Genomic DNA, 26,018 nt, shown 5'->3' with positions numbered 1-26,018 from the left:
TCTGTACTATAAATTCTATTGATTTTGAAGAAAATTCAATAATTGGCTATGAAGATATTGATTCTTCCTCTTGCTCCCTCACTCCCCTTTCAGTAATTCAAGTTAATGATGCTGGACTACATGCAGCCATACTTCAAGGCCGGGAGCAGGATGCAGAAAATGAAACAACAAAAAATACACAAAAAGAAAATAAACCTCGATTAACCTTTTAATCTTATGTTCAGAAATAATTGAGAGAATACTTTCTAGAGAAGAAAAAGTTTCCTCATGCTAGAGGGGCAGAACAGGGTATTATATAGGCAGGGCAGAGCAATAACCAGCCATAGTATCAGGAAGGCATGGATTCAAATCCTCCCTCAGATACATATTGGCTGTATTATCCTGAATAATTCACTTAACTTCTTCATGCCCAACTAACTCTAATTCTATTCACTGCATAGATACTGAACTGCATGGGTTAAAGGAATTCCTTTTACACCTGAAAAATGAAAAATATCAAACAACAAAAATGAGCTTTCATTAGTTCATCTTTCAATTTCTTATATGTACTTCATATTACAAAATTTTGCTATTTCAGTAAGGTAAGAGTTAACCACATCCAGGGAAAAATTCTTCTAGGCAATTTCTGCTTTAAAAGCTTGCTTTGTGATGAAAATTATGACATCCTGTGGCATAGGAACAAAGAAATTGGACACACCTTTTCCTGGTAATGCTGAATTTGGAGGAGACAAAGTTAGGGACTGAACAGCAGTCATTTTGGCTGAGCAAATTAAAGATCTTTTTTGCATCTTAAATCCTTGAAGTCTGGTCTACAAGACTTCCTGTTTTGTAGTTGGTTATGTGGTTTTTGGCTGTTCAAAATCTTCCAACTGTACTGTCTTCAATTCAGCCTGAGATTTTACTTCAGTTTTAATGTATTTCTAATAATAATTGCAAGCACTTATTTATATAGCACTTTAAGTAAAGATGCTAAACATTTTTGTTGTTCATTCACTTTTCTTTGTGACCCCATTTGGAGTTTTCTTAGCAAAAATACTGGAGTGGTTTGCCATTTCCTTTTCCAGTTCATTTTACAAATGAGGAAACTGAAGCAGAGAGAAGTTACCTGCCTAGAGTCACACAGCTAGGATGTAAGGCCAGTTTTGAACTCAGGAAGATAAGGCTCCCTGATTCCAGATAAAGATGCTATACATTGTGTTGCATTTTATCTTAAAGATAAAGAAAGATTTCAGCAGGCAGAGATGGAAAGTATGTATTCTAGGCATGGAATGGAGTGCACTAATGCTTGGTGTCATAAATGTACAAATCAGATAGTAGTCAAATCTGGCTAAAATGGAGAGTAAGTCAAGAGGAGGGTTGGAAAGGTAAGTTTGGGAGCTTTAAATGTCTGGAAAAGGAATTTTATTTTACTTGCTTGAAGGCAATAAGCAGTTGTTTTGAGCAAGTGAGCAGCATGATTAGACTAATGTATTTGAAATTTTAAAAATTATTAATTTATTGTCTTTACATCCTCCACACACATTTCCCTACCTAGTAAGCTTTCTCTTATAACAAAGAATAAAAAGGAAGTTTAAAAATGACTCTATAAAATCAACAATAAATCAACTGAATCTGATGGTTGGTTGAATACAATATTCCATACCAATTGTCCCCAAATCTACAAGGAAGAGAATGAAGTTTATTTTCTCACTACTTAAGGAAATTACTTTGACTTTTCTGTGAAGGATAAATTGAAGTATACAGGGGTTGGTGATCAGGAGAATCATCAGTAGAATATTACAACAGTTTAGATAAGAGATAAGAGAGAAGATAGATGCAACAGATGCTGCCGGGCATGCATTACTTATATCAAATTGCTTCTCTTCTCATTGGAAAGGAGGAGGAGAGAGGGAGAGAATTTGGAACTCAAAATTTTTTAAATGAATGTTAAGAATTATTTTTACACATAATGGGAAAATAAAATAGAAAATAAATATATATTTTGAAAAGATGTTGTAGAGGGATAGAATTATTAGCATTTGGCAACTGATTGGGTATGGAGTCTGAAAGATCAAGAAATTTTTGATTTGAGTCAGGGTACTAAGGTGATGGTGATACCATTTATAGAAATGGAGAAACTGGAAGGAGCAGCAGCCTTTGGTGAGAGTGGAGGTGGCAAAATTAAGTCCATCTTAGACATATTGTTTTTGAGGTGTCCATAGGACATCCACATGGAGATAACTAACGGGAAGCTAGAGATAGGAGCTGGAACTCAGAGATTGTAGTTGAATATAGACAATTGGCATCATGGGAAGGGGTGAAATCTAGAAGAGACAACAGAGTCAAAAGAGAAGAACTTCATGATTCTCCTAAGAGATTCCAATGAAGGAGGAAAGCTAATAAAATTTATTTCCACAGCATTCTCAAAAACCTGCCTAACAAGAATTGTCACTTGTTCTAAGAGAGTTATTTATGAGACTGTTTTCAAGGATTTCAGGTTTCAGCTGTGTTATTCAGGTCAGCTTTCACAATGCTTAAATTCATTGAATCTTAGAGTTAGAGTGGACCTGGGAAGTGACATAAGTAGGAGGAATCAGTGTTGTGATTCTTAATATAACTTAATATAACTAAATGTAGTGTAATTACAATTATAACTGATGCTTTTTCTGTCATATCTGCTTCTGCTTCTTAGAAGCTAATGATGACCCATACAAAAAAAGATAAAATTCTAAGAAATTCTGCATTTTTAATACTTTGATATGCTATTGAATTGGTAGAAGTATTTTCTTCAATAAATGTAGTCTGTAAACCATCCATGCTGCTCTATTCTGGGCAATGCTTATTCACGTCTTCCTATCAAATTACCATAGAACTTCACCCAATATGTTGGGAGCTTTTCTCTAGATTTTTTTGACAAAGAATGGGAACCACTGGGACAATCCATTGAGTGGATGACAATGATTATCCTTTGTTCTTGTTATGTGACATTTACTTTTTCCTCTAGTTATTCATTCTCTGATGACATCAAATATTGAAAGGTATATTGGTTGCATTTAGAGGATAAATTCTTTCTCCAGTGTAGATTTTGGCCATTCCTTAGTATAAGGAACCAATGAAAGCACTTCTTTTGGGGATATAATTTTTTCTATTATACATTTTTATATATATTCATGTGAAATCATGGACATACATAGTTTATTGTCATATAGTAGAATTGGGAGCATATATAGCTATATAAAGGTTTTTCCTCCTCTGTGTCCAAATCATTATTAAAATTCACAATATGGCAAATATGAACAATTGTTAATTTCTTGTCTTTCTCAAATGATCATGTCTATATTTTTCAATTTGCATATTCAATTTACATGTATACTTCCCCATAAAGTCCTTGAAAGCAGGTACTATATTTATTTTTCTTTTTATCTCTATTGCTAGTATGATGCTTTATACACAAGTCTGTGGGATATTGTTGGTTAGGGATATGGTGTGGATTTATTTGAAAAGGAGTGATTAGATGAATAGGAGGAAAACTAGGAGAAAAAAAGAACCATTGAGGTTAAAAGAAGAAAAAGGATCCGGGGTTAATAGTGTAAAATGATGCAGAAAGACCCAAGAAAAGAACAAAAAAAAAGTGAAATCAAAGATCATGTAATTATAATGATCAAATTTCATCCCAGAGAAGAGTTGAGAAAATGCATCTCACTCCTTTCTTTGCAGGAGTGGGTAATTGGGTGTGGAATATTGCATATACTGTCAAATGTGCTTGATGAGTTGGTTTAATTTGATGAACTGTCTTTTCTTTTCCTTTTGTTTTCTTTTCCTTCCTTTCCTTTCCTTTCATTTTGTTTTGTTTTCCTTGTTTAAAGAGACAGTGTGTGAAAGTGTCTAGAAAGCTGGTCACAAAACCAGGAAGATCTGGGTTTAAAACCAGTACTTAATATATACTAACTATGTGAAACCTAGGCAAGCCACTGAAACTCTTAATGTCTAACTCTAAGGCTTAATGCCTGAGACTGTAAAGCTCTTGAGAGAAGGAATTTGTTCATTTGAGAATTTCTTATACAAATGAAATCATTTATATAAGAGCCCAGTCTCTCTCTCAATGAGACATGCCTCACTTGGTAAAGGATGGGAGAAAGTTATATATAGAAATGGAGATGTGAAAACAAGCAAAAATATTCAATATAAATTAAAAGAAAAAGGACGGCAAAGGAGGATAAGAACTGAGAAATAAGGGATCATCAGGAAAGAAGGAAGAAAGAGGAGAGAAAAAAGGAAAAAAAAGAAAAAAAAAGAATTTTAATGTATTATTGAGGGAATTTGATTGCATTTTGGTTAGATAACAAGAACATTTGGTGGACCTTGTTAGTACAGTTCTGTGTTTCTTCCAGGATGTCTTACCATTATTCTTCCAAGCCATTTGCCAGAAATCTTAGAGTAAGTCACTGTTGGTTCTTTCTTGGAAATATTTCTTTTAATTGTCCCTTCTTCTCTAATCCCATTTCTATCATCCTAATCTAGGATTGAATAGGAAAGAACCTTAAAAATTCTCTGGTCTAATCATCTTATTTTATAGATGAGGAAACTGCCACTCAGAGATACTCCTACCGATTATTTATCCCCTAGTTTACCATCTATGTGAACTTAACCTATTTAGCATCAGTCTTCCCATCTGTAAAATGCCAGTATTATTCTAGATGGTCTTTAATGTCCCTTTCAGAACTTTAAACTTTTGGTTCTATGAACTCACTCTCCCCTCATTATTCTTATACAAATAGGCCTGCCAAAACTATGATTGGCTCAGGGTCCTATTTCTAGGGAGATTCCCAATTCAATATTTCCATGGGGTTCTTGTGCAAATTTGAGTGACATAAGTCAGCTTTCTCAAACAAAGGGAGTCTAATCATCCTCTGGAAAAGGGGACAAGTTAAGTTTTAAACTGGGACTAAAGAACTAGATCCTAGATTCCATGGTGACCCTATCAAAGTAAAGCATCCCATCTCATGTGTCCCAAACAATCTTCCTCTCTCTATTTAACAATAGGAACATAATAACAATAGGAACTTTGGCAAGTTTCCACTTTTTTTATCTCACATATTTACAAATTTATCACACTTCTGGACAACTATATATATATATATATATACTTTTCAAATCTTTTTGGGCAAGAAAACTCCCACTGGTATAGGTGAAAGGAAATGATTTAAAAGATTTAAAATTTGGCAATGAATCTTATAAAGGAACTACTGTCCAAAGATAGTAGGGCATGAGACAGTAGCAGAAAGCAAAGGCTCAGTTCAGGTCCCCTCACCGATCATAGCCAGTGATAAAGAGATAAGACAAATAGAGGCAGGTGCCATAGATCTCTATCTCCAGGATAAAGGAAGATCATGACAGAAATTAGGATCATGTATGCTAGAGCCTGGGGAGACGCAGTGGACCATGCTAGCTTCAGGAAGTGTGTTCTTTAATAAATCTAGATATAAAAGGTTATACAGTCCCAAAAGACTCAGGGTAAAAAATGCTATCTGCCTCCAGAGAGAGAACTAATGATATCTGAATACAGACTGAAACATACTGACACTGTTTTCCTCTTCTTTCCTTCTTCCCCCTTCCTCCTTTCTTTCTTCCCTCCCTCCTTCCCTTTTCCCCTCCTTCCTCTCTCCCTCCCTCTTTTCCTTCCTTCCTTCATTCCTTCTTTCCTTCCTTCCCTCTATCTTTCCTTCTTTTTCCCATTCTTCCTTCCTTCCTTCTTTTTTCATCCTTCCATCCTTCTTTCCTTTCTTTTTTCTTCTTCCTTCCTTCTTTCCTTCTTCCTCCATTCTTCCTTCTTCTTCCCATCCTTCCTTCCTTTCTTTTTCCATTCTTGCTTTTTATCCTTCCTTCTTTCCAACCTTCACTAGAATTTTTCAACATGCTAACATAATTATGTTGGTTGTTATTATAATGGGAAACTGGTCAGTGAAGGTCCAATCCCATTAACATGTTTAACATGCTTGAGCCTGGACTAAGTTGTCTTATGTAACCTGCTTCTGGGCACATACAATAGAGAAGTCCTTCCTCCAAGGGTGTTTCCTGTCATAGTGATGCTTCCTATATAGCGATGAATAATTTTATAATTGGCTCCTGAGCCTGAACTGAGGGTAGATAGAAAAAGTTCACCCAGAGAGTCTCTTACTCTCTACTCTGGCAGCTTTTAAGTGAAGAGGAAGAAATTCTGTGGGTCACCAAGCAAGAGAAAGAGGCAGTAATGGTAACTCTGCTCTATCTATCTCATCTCCAGGTGGATTTGAATGCATGGAGCCCTATTTCTTTTGTCTCTTGTGTTTACTGTTTTGCTGATACTAAGTAGATGAATATCTAGAGACAAACTGCACAGATTCACAATCTTAAGAGCTTAGAAAGGCCAGCTGAGCTATCAGATTTCCAATGATTGGGGTTAATGGCAAATTTGCCAGTGGTTGCCGCAGCCAAAACTGAAAGGAATCATCCCTGAGGGTACACCTACTTGGCCATGTGTATGGTATAAAAAGCAAGCCTAGATGAGCAAGAGAATGAATTGACATAGAGGCTAACCTACACCCTGAAGTGAAATTGCTGGGGACTCCTTAAAGGAAGAAAATGACATGGGGGAGATGTTTCAGGGCAACTATTTACAATTTATGTTCACTTTCCCCAGGGACCACATGGATGTGCAGATGAAAAAATATGGCTCTTGGTAACAGGGGTGGGGGTGGGGGAGAGAAGATATTGTACTTTGCTCACTCTTTTATACCATTTGTAAAAGCTGATTGATATACATGATCCCATAGATATTGGGAAAATGTTAATTAGTTAACTAATATTGGAGGAGATATATTAGATAGGAGTTAGTGAGTGATAGTACTTGAAATACCAACTATTCAGGTTCCTACTAGAATCTGGAGTGTGTGTGGGGGAGTGTATTTAATTGTCCTTTAGTGGCCCAGCTTCCTAGGGCCAATGGGGATTGTGAGAGTAAATCCAGAACATACAAATAAAATATATATATATGAATAATCCTGTTGAGACCCTGGATATCTTAGAATCAGCTGGAGTCAGGATAAGCAAAAGTTAGACTCCAAATTAGATATAGGAATCTTCACACTTCCTTCCTCTCTCTCCATCTCCAAGGAATGATTCTGCCTGTCCTACTCCACCCTCTCATCTCTCTCTTTTCCTTCTTTGTCCACACACACCAATCAAGCCAGCACAGAATAGTTGGGGAGGGTCATTCTCCAAGCATATGTTAATAGAGAATTGTCCAATTGATAATTAGCCCTAAGTGTTGGGTTACCTTGCATCTAGTCAAGTACATCTGCTCAATTCTAGCTCTTTACAGAATCCCATCTTCATATTTCTGAAACTGTAACAAAAAATGTCCAAATTTCTACCATAGGAAGAAAGAAGAGAATTAGAACTATGTGCCAGGAACTGTACTAAGCACTTTTTTGTAAATATTATTTCACTTAATCCTTACAAATCCCTGAAAGGTAGGTGCTATTATTACATCCCTTTTACAGAGGTGGAAACTGAGGCAACCCGAAATGAAGGTATTTGCTTTGGGTTATCAAACAGCATGAGAGTGAGGACTAATCACTCCTTTCACACATATCTCCTTCCAAAGCCACTAGTTTGATAATTCTTTCTTTCCTTTTCTTTAAGTTTTTTCTTTCTGTTTCTGTGGTCCATTTCAATTGTTTGTACATAGTATAAGCTTGGTAAACATGACAATACTTTAAAAATATGGTAGTACTTTACTGAAAAAAAATGGGTTTTGATTTCTGTGGAATTTTAAGCCATATTTTCTCCCTCAGAATGACTGAAATGTTACCAAAGGGAATCAGAAAGGCATTGTCAGGTGTCACTTTGAATATCACCAGTTTTTCCCTGCCTCTTTCATTTGAACATTTAGTTAGTCTAACTACTGTAGACTCTGGAATCACTATTCAGAAAAACCTTTGAGTGACCACCAAAGAAAGTCAATGCAAGCACATATATAAAGTCAAGCTCATCAGACTGAGAGACAGGGTCAATATCCAAGAATATCTCATTGGGCTGGAATATTGAACTGGATAGAATAAAATTAAAATCTAATAGGGATAGAAGTTTCCACGCTTTCATTCAAGAAATCAACTTTGTAAGTACCATGGAGGAGGTGGGGTGGGGTGGGGTGAAAGAACTAAATGATAGTTTGAATGGAAAATGACCTAGGAATTTCAGTAGAAAAAAAAAAAAGTTAATCCTACTAAAAGCTGCTTTATTAAAAGCATTTTCTTGTTCAGTTTTGGGGTTTTGGAGTTTTCTTGGCAATGATCCTATAATGGTTTGCAATTGCCTTCTGCAGCTCACTTTACAGATAAGGAAATTGAAGCAAACAGGGTAAAGTGAGTTGCCAGGGTCATACAGCTAGTGTCTGAAGCTGAATTTGAACGGGAGATGAGTCCTCCTGACTCCAAGACCAGCACTCTATCCACTGAGCTGTCCTTCACTGCATATTGGTAGTATCATCTCCCATATTCTGGATACTATTAGTAGGTTAGTAGTAGATAGGGTGCAGGGCCTGGAATAAGGAAGACTCATCTCCCTGAATTCAAATCCAGCTTCACACACTAGCTGTGTGACCCAGGCAACTCACTTTACCTTTTTGCCTCAGTTTCCTTATTTATAAAATTAGTTGGAGAAGAAAATGGCAAATAACTTTAGAATCTTTGCTAAGAAAACACCATAAGATCACAGAGTCAGACACAACTGAAATGACTAAATAACAACAGTATCAAAATATTTTGAAATGGTTCAGGTCATCTTTAGAATAATATGTTCAGTTTTGGGCACCAGAATATAAACAAGCTAATGCATGGTAACCAGGATTTTAAATGGCTTTGACATCTCATCATCCAAAAATCAAAGAAATAGGGAATGTTTAATCTACATTAAGGGAAGGAAGCTTTAAGAAAGACACAATGGCTATTTGGTCACAAAAGTAGACTTAAGGAGACAAACCCAATCCAATGTAAGAAGAAGCTTTCCAAAGATTAAAGATTCTCCAAACTGGACACCTTTGGGAAGAATTGAGCTTCCCATTACTAAAGATCTCTAAGTACTAGATGACCATTTTAAAGAAATAGTGCAAAGTATTTCATGTTTCAGGTAGAAACAAAGATTAGGTGACCCTTGAAATTCCCTCCCATTTTATAATTCTGTGATTCTGTGGATCAGCGGAAAAAAGAGTTTTGCAAAGAGAAGATCAGCCTCCAAAGGCAACTAAACCCTCTGGAATTTTCAATTAATTGAAGCATGTTAATCTGCCACTTAGGTATAACAAAACTCATTTTTTTTTTGAATTTTATTGTGCTTTGTATGTATGAAAGAGAAGAAAATAAATGTGTAACTACTTAAGAGAAACAGAATGGTAGAGTTGTTAACAGATATGCAGCTAGAGGAAAATGGTTATACCTCTTTATTTAAAAAAAAATTAATAGCTTTTTATTTTCCCAAATATGTGCAAAGATAGTTTTCATCATTCAACTTTGCAAAACTTTGTATTCCAGATTTTTTCTTTCTTTTCCCCTTTTCCCCTCCCTAAGACAGCAAGCAATCTGAAATAGGTTAAACATGTGTGATTCTTCTAGACATATTTCCATATTTTTCGTGCTATGCCAAAAAAAAAAAAATCAGATCAAAAGGAAAAAAAAAAAAACAAAAAAACATGAGGGGGAAAAAAAAACCCAAGCAAAAGAACAACAAAAAGGTGAAAATACTCTGCTTTGGTCCACAATCAGTCTCCATAGTTCTCTCTCTGGATATGATACCACAAGTGTATGGAAATTGTCTTGAATCATTTCATTGTAGAAAAGAGCCAAGTCCATCAGAGTTGATCACATAATTTTGTTGTTACTATATAAAAGATTCTTTTGATTCTATTCACTTCCCTTGGCATCAATTCTCTCCAGGCCTTTCTGAAATCAGCTTGTCATTTCTTATAGAACAATAATATTCCATTACATTGATATACCATGATCCATTCAGCCATTTCCCCAACTGATAGCAAATCTACTTAATTTCCAGTTCCTTGCCACTATGGAAATTCCCCTTTATTTTGTAATGAATACTAAAAAAGATGAAAATTATTCTTGTATAGAATTCTGAAGACTGTATAGGAGGTAGGACCTACCTGTATGACATATAAACACAAGAATTGGTCTCCTATTGAAATCTTTTAAAACCATGACTGTTATCCAATTCTTTGGCTCTCTCAAAGCTCCTGGCCTGCCAATCAAAAATGGCTATGATCCAAAACAGAATGTTAGAGGTGAAAGGTTTTAAACCTTTTAAACCTTTTTTGAAACAATAGATAACTAAGAAAGTGATGAGGAAATTTTGTTAGTCCAACATCACCATATTCACCACAATTTTTTTGTTGTTCAGTCATTTTTCAGTTATGTCCTATTCTTTGTGACTTCATTTGGTGTTTTCTTGGCAAAGATACTGGAATGGTTTGTCATTGTCTTCTTAGGCTCATTTTACAGATGAGAAAACTGAGGCAAACAGGATTAAGTGAATTACCCAGGGTCACACATCCAGTAAATATTCAAGGCCAGTCTTGAATTTAGGAAGATGAGTCCCTGCCCAGCAATCTTTTAATTTTGCTACCTAGTTACCCATAAGAAGCTCCTAAAAAAAAAAGTGGCTTTTGGATATCTCATCAGTACAAATGAGAATCAGTCTATGCAGACTTTCTTTTCCCTTCAAATCTCAGCTCAGATGCTACCTCTTCTATGAAGCCTTCCCTCATTCTTTCATTTGAAAATGTTCTCTCCTTCCTCTTGATTCCTGTAGCACTTTGTCTAGACCTTCTTTGCTCTTACCATGGCATAGCTTGTATCCGATTTGAGGATATGTTTCATCAAACCTCATAGATTGTCGGCTTCTATTGGAAAACAATTACATTGTTTCTCATTGTTTATACTTAGCACAATGTTTTGAATAGAATAAGTACTTAATTGTGGAGCAGAATTTTTGGACTGAGTAATATAGTTAATTTTTTTAGTTGTCTGTATTTTCAATACTTTGGGGATCCATAATTTCTTTGCTGCAGTTACTCTGAAATTGTTTTCAATAAATTACAATAAATTCATGGTTGTTCCTTCATTCTCAAAGAGGACCATGACTTCAGGGAGGTGATGCCATGACATGCATCCATTGACACAAATCTTAATCAACCTAGCATTTGTTAAACAGTCCTAGGGCAGCTAGGTGGCCCAGTGGATAGAGCACCAGCCCCCTAAAATCAGGACCTGAGTTCAAATCTGGTCTCAGACACTTAACACTTCCTAGCTGTGTGACCCTGCACAAGTCACTTAATCCCATTTGTCTCAGTTCCCTAATCTGTGAAATGAGCTGGCAAAGGAAATGGAAAACCACTACAGTATTTTTGCCAGGAAAACTCCAAATAGGGCCACAAAAAATTGGACACTATTGAAACAAATGAACAACAAGAGTATTCTCAGTATTTAACAAGTGCCTAATTCATAGAAAGCCCATAACAAATACTTGCTGACACAATGATTATCTTTTAAATCACTTCAAAGGATTATGGACAAGAGCTGAAAGGAATTTATGATTTCTTAGGAAGCAATTAAAAAGTCTTACTAGGATTTGATTCACACATCAAGATCTCTAGTTAAGTTTCAAAAAAAAAAAAAGATTAAGAAATTGATGTGTTATTTAAAGGATTGAATTTAATTTTGATTACCAGGTCTATAATCAATCTGCATTCAATCAACTAAGATATATTCACAGAGGATCTTAGTATTGTGTATATGGAGTTATTGAGCATCTCAACTCTGGACTAAGGCATGTGAGAGTATAAGATGTAGTCTCTTCTCATAAGAAGCTAACAATATCATTGAGTAGGCAATGTTAACACAGAGACAAATAAGAGAATAACATCCAGTAATTATATACTTCACCAGGATTTGCAATTATCTCACTTAAGCTGCACAATAATGATATCAGCAGCTATTATGATTATAATCATTTCCATTGTTGAATGAAGAAAACTGAGGCTCAAAAAAGGCTAGTTGATTTTTCTCAGACCTACTAACTGTCAAAGATGACTGTCAAACACAGAGCTTGATTCCTAGTCCAGCATTCTATCCTCTATATCAAGTAGCCCATCTCATCGAGGATGAAGACAATATCTATCTATGTCTATATATGATGACAGACAGAAAGACAAAGAGAGAGACTTACATGTGCATATATATGTGTATACATATTTGTATACATGCATGTGTGTATATTAATTATGTAGCACTGAAAGTATAAAAGATGTTAAAACACAGAGAACTTATTTCCATTGCTTCACTATCTCATCTCAGTTCCCAAGTGTTTTGAAGAGAATTAATGTAACTATATCTTGGATAGCTTCCAATCTTGTATTATTAACCCATTTTAAGGATCACTTGTCAACTGAAGGCCAGTAGTAGAGTGGTCTGAAGATGGAAAGCTGCTGGAGGAACCTTTCAGGGACTTAAAAATAACATTTTACGTCCACATAGTGCTTTTCAACAAGGATCTTTAAATGAAAGTTTAAGTAAAGCACAGTTTAATCGTATGTCTGATAATATACCTCAGAAAGTACAAGGTAAAACTCTTACCCTCCAAAGCATTATTAGTTCACATTGCAGCATTTCCAACTACATTTCATGATGTCCTAATATATCTGCAAGTTTATTGCAGTTAAATTTTTTACATATATACATATATAATACATATATAGAGAGATAATAAATATAGAAATATAGATTGATTACACTTTTTATAAAACACAATGTTTATAAAGTATTTAATATAATTTGTCTCATTTGACCCTCATAACAATTTGGGAGGTTAAGTGCCATATCCTAATTTCCATTTTTCAGATGAGGAAAATCAAGCTTTGAGAAATTCTGTGACTTTCCCAGGGACCTAATAAAATGTCTTGGGCAAGATTCAAACCCAGGTTTTCCTCCTAAGTTAATTTGCTCTCCAATTGATGAAGTCTTAATACAAGTACCACACTTCCTCCTAATTAACATTTTGTTTAACTTTTTATAGATATTTTTGATAGATAATGTTTTCAAATTATAGGTTTATGAATTTTAAAGCTAGAGTAGACCTGAGAGATAAATCTAGTTCAAATCCCTTATTTTACAAATGAGGAAAATGACCAGAGAAGTGAAGTAGTTTGCCCAAGTTCCCACTAGTAAGAAGCAAAATCTAGCTTTGGACCCAGGTCTTTTGACTTGAAATATGATGTGCTCTCCACATCACCACATTGTTCGCAAAATTAGCAACTCTATAGTAAATGTTTATTTCAGTCATTGGGACTGAAAAAAATTTCTTTTGACTTAAGTAGCAACAAAGCTTTTAGAAACATTTTTTTTAAGTGTCCATAAGATGAGACCTGGTCACTTGTAATCTCACCAACTAACAGGATCAAAATGAACTGAAATCACCAATACAGTTGGAAACAAAGAAAAGAAAAAGAGCTTGAGAAGGTAAAATTAAAAGCTAGTTGACATTTGGGAAATAATTAACCTATGGCTTCATTTGATCCTCACAACAACTTTGCAAAGAAAGTTAAGTTATAGCCATTGTATATGGAACCTTGTTGATTTTTTTCTTTCCAAATATCTCTAGGATATGTGACATGGAGCCATTTGGAAGTCTTATGAAGTCCATGAATCCCTTATTAGAATGTTTTTAAATGCATAAAAATAAAATGGAGAAAGAAAAACAATTAGTGTACTGAAATAATTATCAAATTTTTTTTTAAAGGATCTCAGGTTGAGTCTTTTTTCTAAAATGTATCCTCTTCATTCAGGTCTATCAGCATCACCTTAGTTGAGACTCTAATATTTTCATTTGGATAAGTGCAATAAACTTTATCAGTTTGGGTTTTTTTAAATAACACAATAAACTTTTAATTAAACTTTGTATATCCATCCTCTCCTTTTGTCAAATTATAGTTCAGTTGTCATCAAACAAATCTCCCTCCAACACTGAGCTTTTCATGTCTTTCCTTTTCTCTAAAACCTACATATATAGTTTCCAATTGATATTTACATCAATTTTAAACTTCTCATCTAGGTAGTCATGATTTCCTATAATCTTGTTCTCCCATGTTATTTAGCACTATTTCTCATCACTTCCTTGCATATCATAAACACTTATTTTAATGTAGAATTAAGCATGAATCTTTCATTCCAGGCAAGTATATCACCTCACTAAGGAAGGGAATAAACATTTATATAGTGCATACTGTATGCAAGACACTGTGCTATTACATAATTACAAATATCTCATTTTATACTTGTAAAAACCCTGGAATTTAGGTATTATTATCTCCATTTTACAATTAAAGAAATTAAGGCAAACAGCAGTGAAGTGACTTTCCCAGGATCACATGGCCTGTAATTGTCTGAGACCATATTCAAACTCAAGTCTTCTTGATTCCAGATTTAGTGCTACATCCATTATGCCACCAGCTATGTCTCTGAACATACTATTCACATTATGTTGTTTAGGCACATTAATTAACTACTTTAAATTTCATCCACATTAAATTTTTTTCTGTTAATTTTGTCATGAAGTCTACTTTATTTGGCTTAAGATAGATTTCTGTGATATGAACTCAGTTTTTGTTCAGTTCTTTTCATTGCTATTATAAAATCTATCTTAGCAGATTTTAAAAAATCTTCCTTTTCTATTTGTCCAAATTATATGCAATTTTCAAGTCTCATCTTCATTTTTACATCCTCTATGAATTTTTTTAAATTTATACCAGTTGATAAGGAACTTTACTTTTCTGATGATCTATTATCTTTTTTATCCATACCATACTATTTGCAACTTGGTAATAAGCTATATGTACTAGTTTTGTTTAATTATTTCATATACATGTCTTGTCTTCCAAACTATATGTAAATTCCCTGAGTTAGGTATCATGCCTTAAACTTGATTGTATCCACCACAGCATATAATCTGTTATAGTGCTAAAATACATAGACCCCACAAAATGCTTTTTAAAAATTTTTATTTGACCTTGTTCCTTTTTCCTCTTTTAAGGAAAGAAAATCATGACTGGAACTTTATTTAGGAAATAACCAAATACTTTCCCCATATTACATTTATTTAAAATAGAGTTATTATACCCCTAACGAGTTACAGAAAAGCCTCTGATAGCCTGAAAAATACTCCCTTTGTAGCTTAATCTCAATCTAAAAGCTTGTCTTGTTTAGAATGACATGGCCTTTAGTCTGTAAATAAAATGCATGCAAATCAAGTTTTAATGTCAAATGAATTTGTCCATAGATTTGGGGGGAGGGGATCAGGACTGAGGAACAAGGAAAGCAGTCATTTTGTTTGATTTTAAAGAGAAAACTATATCAAATTTATGCCAAGTTGGTCTAAGTTGGTTTCCTAATTTTAAAGATCTTTCCATAGGAACTAACAAAATACAAATATGTGTACTACTATCTCTAGATAGGGTGACTTAAGTAGCAGAATCAGAATATTTCTATTGCCATTTCCCATCAATCAATGTAGGAGAGAGAACAAAGAGAAGGCTAGGGAAGCTCCTCCCACTGCCTTAGTCTGACTTTAGCATCAAGACTGTGGCAATGAGTGGGAGATTAATGTGGGTTATGTGCTTTTTGGTCAAAAATGAGATGTGACTACAAAGTGAAGAGACTGATTTGTCTGGTACATCTAGAACTAGAAACTAGTTCTGAAGTCAGTTCCAATAAAGGAGATCAAAAAAATTTAAACTATGGGAGCACTAAATTAAAGGAGAAAGGCCTAGTTTTTCATCTTCACTACTTCTGCTGCTAATGGCCTAGCTTTTATAATTTCCCATGTTATTCCTTTGAAGTGGAAAGCAAACATTTCATTAAATTTATAGCTGGGAAGAAATTTAGAGGCCCTCCAGGGCAACCTAATTTTCTTTACTTTCATTTTTTAACCACTAACACAATTTTTGTAATTTTTAATATAACTTTGAAATAAATTAATTCAGAAGTAGGAAAAATAGCCACTTTTTTTACCCAAGAAAATATGATTATCATCACTCTAATGAATCTCTTGACTATGATCAACACAAGTTTGACAAAGGACAACACTCTCATTTTCAGATGAGGAAATTGAGAACCTGAGAGATTTATTGATCTGCCCAAGGTCACACTGGTAAGGAAATCTTATTTAAGTAGAGACAAGATTCACATCTAAATAGTCTTACTCCAGATCTAATACCCTTTTGGTTTCAACATACTGACTTGGTTGTATGAATCCTGGTCTAGAATCAAGCTATTGTCAGATTTATGTTATGAAATTTGCATCACTACTTTAGCATTTCAGCATGTATATATATAATTGGCTTGATAAGTGTTGAGTGCTTATTCTTAATGCTTTGTTGTGCTAGATACTACAGAGATGAGGAAAGGCCAGATTAAACATGTATGAGTCAATAAATAGATGAGATCAAAGAAAGGAAAAGAAAGAGAAAGGTGAAGAGAATGAAAAGGGAGAAAAGGAGGCCAAACAAAAGTAGTAGGCATCTCTCTCAGGAGAAAAATCCTATTTCTATTCCTTTTCCTTGTTTCAGGAACTGAAACATAACTGGCATAACCTCTATCAAAGGTCTCACTACTGTTGATTAAAAGATTCAGAGTGGAAGTTGTTGATTCCATCAAAATATTAATACCTCCATCCCTACTTAGATTAACATTCTTTTATTTCTTATATTTCTAGGGGTAGTACAAGAAAAGACCTCTCTCTCTGTGTCTTTATATCTCTCTCTTTCTCCCTTTCTTCATCTTTCTGTCTCTCTCTCTGTGTCTCTTTGTGTCTCTGTTTCTCTCTCTGCCTTTGTTTTTTTTCTCTCTCTCTCCTTTCTCCTTCTTTCTTTCTTCTCTTTCTCCTTCTTTTTCCTTTCCCTCTCTTCTCCTTTTCTCTTTCCTTCTCTCTCTTTTTTCTCTGTCTCTATTTCTTTCACACACATTCACACAGAAAAAAAAGGGAGAAAGGGAGGAAAGGAAGGAGTGAGGAAAGAGGAGAGAAGAAGGAAGGGAGTGATGGAGAGAGAGAGAGAGACAGAGACAGAGAGACAGAGAGAGAGCACAGTCTTCTTTTCTTTTCTGGGAATAGTAGAGTCAAAGTGAGAAGAATTAGGAGCATGGCCCAAAAGTAAATACAATATATCCTGAAAACATGCCATACCCGACCCCTTTGGTATTCAGGTATCCCTCCTCTCTTCCCATCCCACATTTTGATATGTATTATCAAAGAGGCAAGTGTGACTGGCCTGGCATAACTGATTATTCCTGTATGGAAATGCCAATTCTGATTTTATGAGTGTCACCAGCATCTTCTGTATTCAGGGAAGTTTCTTCATGCTCTATTAGAGACTGATGCTCAGCATATTATAGGAAGTAAAGTAATGGCTTTAGAATATTTAAAATAAATTATTACAAACTAATTAACAAGCTTACTATTTTTTCTAGCAGAATTCTTTCTAGATGAGTTACTATGTTAGAGTGCCACTGGCCTGAAGAATTCTTCTGAGTCAAATTTGAACTTTAGATTGACAAAGGAAAAAAATTAGGAAAATTAGCTTATATAGTGCTTTGGTTCAAAAATGGATTATAATGTAAAGAGATAGTTTTGATATATTTATTTAAAAACTTCCACTAGATAGCTTTCTTCCTCTATTAATCTATTTTTAAGGTTGAAAGCAAGGTAGACAAAAGATTCTCCTAGAGGAACTAATTTTACAGTAAAGGAAGAGCAAGAGGATCCCTTCTACAATTTTTATCTGGGGTGGGGGCTTCTACTTCCAATGTCCATCTTGCTTTCAACTAACATCAAATGATGTTAATTGAAAGCAAGATGGAGATGGACATTGGAAGTCATTTACCTAAAAAGATCATCCTCATATGAATTTTGCTTCCTCATAATCTTGGAACTATTTTAGTTTGTGTTAGATGTTAAAATTCTGTAAAATAATAGAACTTTAAGTGGTGACATCACCACAAATCTTGTAGTCAAAAGTACCTCCTACACCCCTTGACTTCAGTTGATAGAAACTGAATACCTTCTAATTATAAAGTGAAATAAACCTACAGTAATTATAATTAATAATGAAATGAAATAGGAAAGGGCATTGCAATCTACAAGTAATTGCTGGGTAATTACTAAATTAAATTCAGTAAAGAAGCCCAGTAACTTAAAATTGCCAAAATAATGCATTTCTAAGAACTAAATACATTTCTAAATTCTGAAAAGTATATTTTAAGGAATTGTTCTATGTGTTTGCTGTGGAAAAAGCAATGGTTTTAATTCAAATTTCCACTCTGTTATTTCCTGTGTGACCTTTGGTTGCCCTATTTCTTCAGAAATAAAATGAGGGAGTCTGTGTATGGAGAGAAGACTGATGATTTCTGAAGTCTCTTCCAGTTCTAAACCGATGATCCTGAAATCTAAATGAACTTTCTCTGGTTCCTTTATCCCTCTCCAAAGCAATAGATAAAACTAGAATCTAGTCTTCTTAAATTTTATTTTCCTTTCCCAATTCAAAGTTCAAATTTGACTCTCAAGAACATGTCAAGAATTAGAATAAGTGCCAACCAATCCACTTAAATTCCTCCAACAGTGGTGGGCAGCTAGGCCCCGCCCTTTTTTCAGGGGCAATATTGAGAGCGACAAAGTTTTGTTTCCCATCTAAATGGAAGTCAGCTCAGGCAAACAGAATGCTTCTTTTCTTTTAGTTAGGAGAGAGATGGGGTTCACATTTTTTTTTCTTTTTAAATCTTAGGAAATCTTTTAGTTAAAAAGAAAAATCCAGAACACTTTCCTTGTGACGGATACAGTTATATACCTTTGAATCTAAAACAAAAAACAAACAAAACTCGAATACTAAGCAATGTTACAAATAAGTAAGCAAGGACTTCACACGCCCACGCAGCTTCTCTGCTTTGGAAAATTTTTCGTAGGCACTCGAGAATCTGCTCCCACACCGACGTCCTTGCCTCGGCGCTAAAACTAACACATGGGTCTGGGGAGAGGCGTCCAGGGGCATCCGCGTTGGGACGGCGTGGGCTCCCAGGGGCCTAAAGCTTTGCCCTACAACTTGTAAACTTGGCGCGCCCTCCCTCTCAAATCTTCCTCCTTCCCGCCCACCCAAAGCGCAGGACAGGGGGAGGGGGAGCAGCGTCTACGCCTACCGGCACCATGGAGTAAGTCATCATCATCAGCATGTCCTGGTTCTCCGCCCGGATGTGGGGCTGGGACTCCCCAGCGTGGCTGCGTTTGTTCCGCGCCGCCCCGGGGAGATCTGGCTCGGGGTGGCCCGGAACTTCCCGGGGCGCTCCGCTTAGCTCCTGCAGGAACGTGCGCAGGGCGCTGTCCTCCCTAGCCTGCTGAACCCTCTGGGTCTCCAGCGCCCGCAGCGCCTCGCTCAGCCTGCGCCACTGGCACAGCGCGAAGACCGTGCCCACCGCATTGAGCGCGGAGAGCAGCGCCACCGCGGCCAGGGCGCCACGCAGAGCCCGGCTGGTTTCCCCGCTGCCCTTCTCTGCTTTAGTCATTCTCTCCATCTAGAACCCCGAGAGGGCCCCAGGAGGCGGCTGCCAGGCGGACGGCGGGAGGCCGAGTGCTCGGAACCCGGAGAATAGGGCGGGGCAGGGCAGGCCGGGGGGAAGCTCAGCCAGTTCTCCCCGTATCGGGCTTATAAGGCTCTGGAAAGCCGTGGGCTGGTGGCAGCTCTGTGAGTCACATTGCCCTCTGACCAAGGGAGCGGGCGGAGTGGAGATGCGCTGCCCTGGCAAGGGAGAGCCCCGGGGGATGGGTGACAAGAAGAGGGAAAAGGACTAGTGGGGAGGGTCAGGGGACGGAGCCAAAGTGGAGCCGTTAGTCGAAGAACAGTGAGGGCACCAGAAGTTCCCGATGCCAAAGCCAACCTTTCCACCCCCCTCCCTGTCCACCTGTAGCCCGTCTCCTCAGCACGTGGAGTCCCCCGCCTTTCCCGATCCCCGAACGCTGCTGGGAGCAACACAGGTGGAGAAAACTAGAGACTGAGGAGGGAAAGACGAGAAAGGGATAACAAGACACGATGAGGCACAGTTGAGGGAAACAGGCCAGAAGGGAAGGGGAGTTTAGCGGGAAAAACTCCATAGGTGGTCCATAAAGGAGGCTCGCTCCTGAGTTATCTGCTCACGATTCGCATTTTGTTTCTGTGGGATTCTTCCGGGGCTGGTAACGGCAAAACCGAGGATTGTGTTAGTTTCTCACCGACCCACTCTTCCGTTTCCCAGGGCCACCAGATATGTGTCTATTTCTATCAGGACTAGAGATAAGAAGGAAGACAGTGAGGACCTAAAAACCAAGCCCATCGAGGTCAGGAAAGCGGAGGTGAAAGCCAGCACAGTGTACGGTACACTAGCCTTGAGTATAGACTTCCAGAACTCATCGGGTTGGAAAAAGTGTTCTATTTGCGCAGTCTGATGTAGTGGAGAGAACTGGGAGCCTGATTTCAGATCTGACTCCATTCTTCCTTGTGTGACTTCTGGCACTTTATTTCACCTTTCAGCACTCAATAAAGAGATCGGATTAAAAGATCTCCAAAAGCTTGCTTTAAACCATCTGAAGAGCCTGCCTTCAGCACGAGGCACTATCCATGGTACTTGAGGTGGAAGCCTCGTTCGGATACCTAGCTTCTCCCACTCAGACTCTTCCTCTTGTTGATGCAATTTTCTCCAAATTGTCCCAAACCTCTTAATTACTGTCAGTCTTGGAGACAGAAAAAGGAATTTCTAATGTAACTTATACCTTCTATAAGCCAAGAAATTTCTTCTGCCTCCCTTTCCTTGCACCGTGGAGTTCTTTATTTCTTAGGTGATCTTTCTCATTAACATTATTTAAGCCTATATTGACTTCGTACTAATAGGATGAAGCGGTTCTCAGCTAGTGCTGCTGCTTCTAAAACACATTCCTCCTTTGCCTTATGTAATAGGAGGAAAAGGTTCAGAATTGCCCAAAGCAGCTGGAATCCAAGAATCATAGGAAGCATACATGAGGTGGGAAGGACATGGCAGTACTAGGAGACATAAATACTTTGGGTAGAATCTGCAAGGATTGTTAGGACTCTGAAACCTCTTTCTCTAGAATATACAAATTCCAATTCTTACAAGTAGACCTTGAATACAGAGAAACTCTAATAATGCTAGTTGGCTCTATGAGTACATAAGCCAGAGTTACTGAGGAATGAAGGAGGAACCGAAATTGGGTTGAAATTAAGAAGGTTGTGTTGAGTTATATGCATCATTGCAGGAACAAAAGGAGAGTAAAATTAAAACATATGAAGAAAACTGTTCTAACAATCTATGAAGCAATAAGCTACCTGCCATGGGAGATTTTAAGCGGATGATAAATGATGAAATAGAATACATTCCTGTATTTAATGGACTAGATGACTCATAAATTAAATTCTTTCAATTATCTTACCTGTGACTCCAAGAAGCTACAACATGCACAGGAACACTCTGGCAAAACTGTCTCAGTAGACAAGCTAAACCAGGCTGAAGACTTCAAACCCATTGATGAGTTTGAGGGATTTCTAATCCAAGCATATGAAGACTTTCCCCAGAGAATGGGCAGAGGTGAACAGTTGTTCCAATAACCAAGAAGAAGACTGAAGCAGATGCTGTGGAGTGCTTAGAGCTTGGTCAAATATCAAAGATGCCAAGGATATCCATTGCATCCCTGGCCATCACCACATTTATTTTACCACTGCACTTTGATGACTCTAGAAAAGTGCAACTTGATTAAAAGGAAAAGAAGCTAATGAATAGGATAACTCTGTTTTGTTTCTGAGGCCACTATTGTAGTTTGATTAAGCTCAAATGCCCCAGTTCTGGCAGAGATAACCTCTACCTTGCTTTTTTCCTAGGGGGTAATTTTAGATACTCTTAATAAGTGGATACATGCTAATTTTGTACAACTCTGCCTCACTTAAATCCAGTTCATAGGCAAGTGAGGGCATCACCCAGTAACATTATTAAAACTCTTTGAAAACAAAACACAAACAACAATAACAACAACAAAGAACCTATTAGAGGCAAGGACATTTACTGTACATGGTAGAGACAAAGACTATTTTACATAAAAGTAGCTAGCATTCTACTGGGGTTGAGGTGGGGAAAGAACAGTAGAACATATCTGCAGTAAAGTAAATAAATAGAAATGTCGAGAAGAAGTAAAAGCTAACAACCGGAAGGATTAGGAAGGCTTCATGGAAAAGATAGCACTGGCTAGAACTGTGCTATGAAACCAAGTCAAGGAAGGAGTGCACTCCAGATGAGAGGGACTATTACAGAGGAAGGAGATAGAATATTGAATATAAGGCAGAGCTAATATTTATTTTTATTGGGATAGAAGGTGATAATTCTATTCTATTATCATAATTCTATTATGTCTATGGATACATTCTACCAATGGGCTACAACTTGAATAAAAGTAAATGAAAATATGACTAGGACAATAATTCTTCTGTTTTATTTCTGGGCCACCATTGTAGTTTAATTAGGCTAAAATGTCCCAGCTCTGGCAGAGATAAGCTCTGCCTTGTCTCCTTTCTCAGGGGCTAATTTTAGACACATTTATTAAGTGGATACATACTAATTTGCGTGACTACTGCTTTGAGACACAGAGAGTAGGTCTGAGAAAAAAATTCATCATTTTGGGGGTTATAATTGTCACACATTTTTGGGGGGTGTTGATTTCTCAGGGAAGAGAGTCTTTACGAAAACATTTGCTATTTGGTGTTCTGGACATATAAAATTGATCTAAAGTGGTATCTTAATTTAATGATGTCCCATTTATAATCTCAGTTATACCCTGACCTGATTCACAGAACAAAAAAGAATACTTTTTCAGAAACATATTATTTGATCTGATTCTGACCATCAACAACATTTATTGAATTTTTTCCCCAGGTAAGTTCCCTTAACTTTAAGCATATACACATGAACCATGAACATATGATGATTGCCCAAAGATGTTTTGCCATGCCTGGAAATATGGAAAAAAAATAGGCCTCTCTCCTAACATACCTGGTTAGTATGTTTTAAGAAGAAATCCCTTGTGTAGAACTTGGTACATGTACTCCCAAACTAAAACTACAGCAGTGGTTCCCTGACTGGGGCCCATACTCAGGAGAACAGAGTAACGGGGCAGGTATAGTCAAGTAGACTTTGACTGTTCTTCGTTTAGAATCATCTCCTAGGGAAGTTTACTCTCTCATCTATCAGGAGGAAAAATAATGGTGGCAGAAGAAATTCAGTGATTCTGCCATCTCCCCAGCATGCATTAGAGCAAAAATTCAAGCAGCCTCAAGATTTGGGGGTCTAATCTTCTTAACAAGGACCAGAGAGTCATGGATCTCCAAAACACATTGCATAGGCCTCAGACCTAGAAATGGACATAGGATAGATGACTCTAGGCCAGTTTGGGGGAATACAAGGTGAAGAAGGACAAGAGAGGAGGGGTTATTTAGGGTTACTCTGGGGGCAACCAATGGGAACATAATAATCTATCCTCTTCTTTCTTATATTTCTACCTTTCTCTTCACGTGTCCATTTTGCTATTCATTCTACTTGTTTTCCTTTATTGCTGTTCAATCATGTCAGGTACATCTGACTCTTAATGAGCCCATTTGGGGTTTTCTTGACAAATATACTAGATACATGCAAATCGTTTGCATTTCCTTGATACTACAGTGAATCTCATTCTCCAGTTCATTTTACAGATGAGGAAACTGAGACAACAGTGTTAAATGACTTGCAAGGGTCACAAAGTGTTTGAAACCCAATTTGAACTTGGGTTTTCTTGATTACAGACTATCCACCCTATCTATCTCACAATCTACCTGCCTGTTTCTCTTTAAGCTTTCCTCCATTCTTCTTTACTATTCTTAGAGAGCTTTCCTCCTTTTGTCTTCTATTAAAATCATAACTCCTTCTGAATTAGAATGAATAAAACAGTTCTCAAGGTTAGAGCACTGGGACCAAGATTGCATGTCTTGAGCTCAAGAATAGCCCACTTGGGGCTCAAGGATTCCAGAAGAATGCATTTTTCAGGATTCAAATGCAACTCACTTTATTACTATATGGCACAAACATAAGTGAGATGGGATTAGCAGAGGAGAAGGAGAAGGAGGAAGTACAGGTTATCAGTCACATAGGACCATTCATGAGGATAGTGTGCAAGATACAGGGCTTCAGTATGCCAGAACTGGGTTGAGTTGAAAAGAGGGATTTTTATAGATCAAAAATGCAGGAGACCCAGTGTTCTTTTCCAAGCTACTTTAGGTTGGCTCATTTGCATACTAGACATCCTAACAGGCTCCCTTGGATGAGTCACATAGGAGGTAGAGTGTTAGAATCAAGAAAACCTGAATTAGATTCCTAACTTCTTTATATTTCTTGGAGGGTACCATCATCTTCCCAGTTTCCCAGGCTTACCATCAAGGGTCATCTATAACTCATCATACTTTTTCATTTCCCATAACCAAGAATACACTTAATAATACATATCAATTTTACTCCTATAACATCTCTTGCATGTGCTTTTCCTCCACTCTGACATTGCCACCCTCCTGGTGCAGGTCTTCATTCATTCCTAAGCTATTATAATGGCCTAATGATTGGTCTCCCTACTTTGTCTTTTTCAGTCCATGTTTTACTCAACTGTCAAATTCGTCTTCTTAAAATATAGATCTAACCAATATACAAATACAAATCAGATCTAATCAATAAATTCCAGTGGCTCTCTAGAAAATCCTCTGTTTGACATTTACAGTCCAGTCTTCTTACACCTTACAGGTCACCTCTGCCTCCTCCAATGGCATTGGCCTCCTTATTATTCCTCAAACAGGAAAATTCATGTCCTGCCTGGAGATTTTCAATAACTGTATTTCATGCTTGGGATGTTCTCCCTTCTCATATTCACTTCCTGTTTTCCCTTTAAGTCTGAGCTATAATTTTATCTTCTATAGGAAGCCTTTTCTTATCCCCCTTAGTTCTAATGTCTTCTCTCTTGATTATGTTCAATTTATCCTATATAGCTTGTTTGTACATAATTGTTTGTATGTTGTGAGCTCCTAAAGAGCAGGAACTGTCTTTTGTCTTTCCTTGTATTTCCAGGGCTTACCACAGTCCCTGAAACCTGGTAGGTAGTTAATAGATCTTTATTGACTGATTGAATCCTGTCTCAGTTACTTACTAGAAGTATGATCCTAGGCAAATCATGGAATCTCTCTTAGCTTCAGTTTCCTTATCTATAAAGTAAAGATTATAACAGAGTTGTTCTCAGAGGTTATTGTAAGGACTTAATAGTTAATATATGCAAAATGCTTTTAAAACCTTAAAGTCCGGTTGTTAGAATTCTTACAAGGTGCTAAGTTGGTGGAATTGATAGAGACAGTGGTTATTTAGCAGGGTGCTTAACAGATCTCTAGATGTACTTAGAACTTACTAAAATTCCATAAGATTCACACCTTTAAGAGAGCATATAAAAGATAGGAGCTTCAACCAGGATGCATGTCGGGAGATTCACAAGCCAGGATTCAGTCCAGAACATTCCAAAGTGCTAGAGTCTGAAAAGAGCTCTTGGAACCAAGGAAAGAGATAGGCCTCTAAGAAAGCTAACCTGGCCCAAGGAAGGAGACAATACTTAGAAAGAGAAAACAAAGAATTTGGACTTTAACTCTTGGCTGCATTTGGGGTGATTACACTGAACTGAAACTAAGGCTGCCTCCAGAAACCCCCAAGAAACCTGCTCCCGGAGAACATTACACTTTAGAAAAGAATATTACATACAGTGGAAATGCTGTTATCATTGTTATTGTTGTTGTTATCATGTAATTAGAATGCAATAACCTTAAAGAAAGGGACCTAATTCCCTCATGAGGTATATTATAGTTT

At 36.9% G+C, this 26,018-nt stretch overlaps 1 protein-coding gene and 1 pseudogene across 1 annotated transcript in view; one reads left to right on the top strand and one right to left on the bottom strand.

Moving 5' to 3' along the window:
- LOC141557991 (gliomedin-like) overlaps nucleotides 1-19,748 on the bottom strand; it is an 85,765-nt gene extending 66,017 nt beyond the window's left edge. The window contains exon 1 of the mRNA XM_074294508.1: nucleotides 19,263-19,748. Within this exon, the coding sequence (XP_074150609.1) occupies nucleotides 19,263-19,634 (372 nt within the window). The 5' untranslated portion in view covers nucleotides 19,635-19,748. The remainder of the gene's footprint in view (nucleotides 1-19,262) is intronic.
- A 235-nt stretch (nucleotides 19,749-19,983) lies between these two features.
- Nucleotides 19,984-26,018, top strand: part of LOC141552962 (ubiquilin-4 pseudogene) — a 37,505-nt pseudogene continuing 31,470 nt past the window's right edge.

The sequence above is a fragment of the Sminthopsis crassicaudata genome, chromosome 2 (assembly GCF_048593235.1).
Source record: "Sminthopsis crassicaudata isolate SCR6 chromosome 2, ASM4859323v1, whole genome shotgun sequence".
Lineage (NCBI taxonomy): Eukaryota > Metazoa > Chordata > Mammalia > Dasyuromorphia > Dasyuridae > Sminthopsis > Sminthopsis crassicaudata.
Note: the sequence above shows the minus strand (reverse complement) of the source record. Positions and strands in the feature narration are given on the sequence as shown.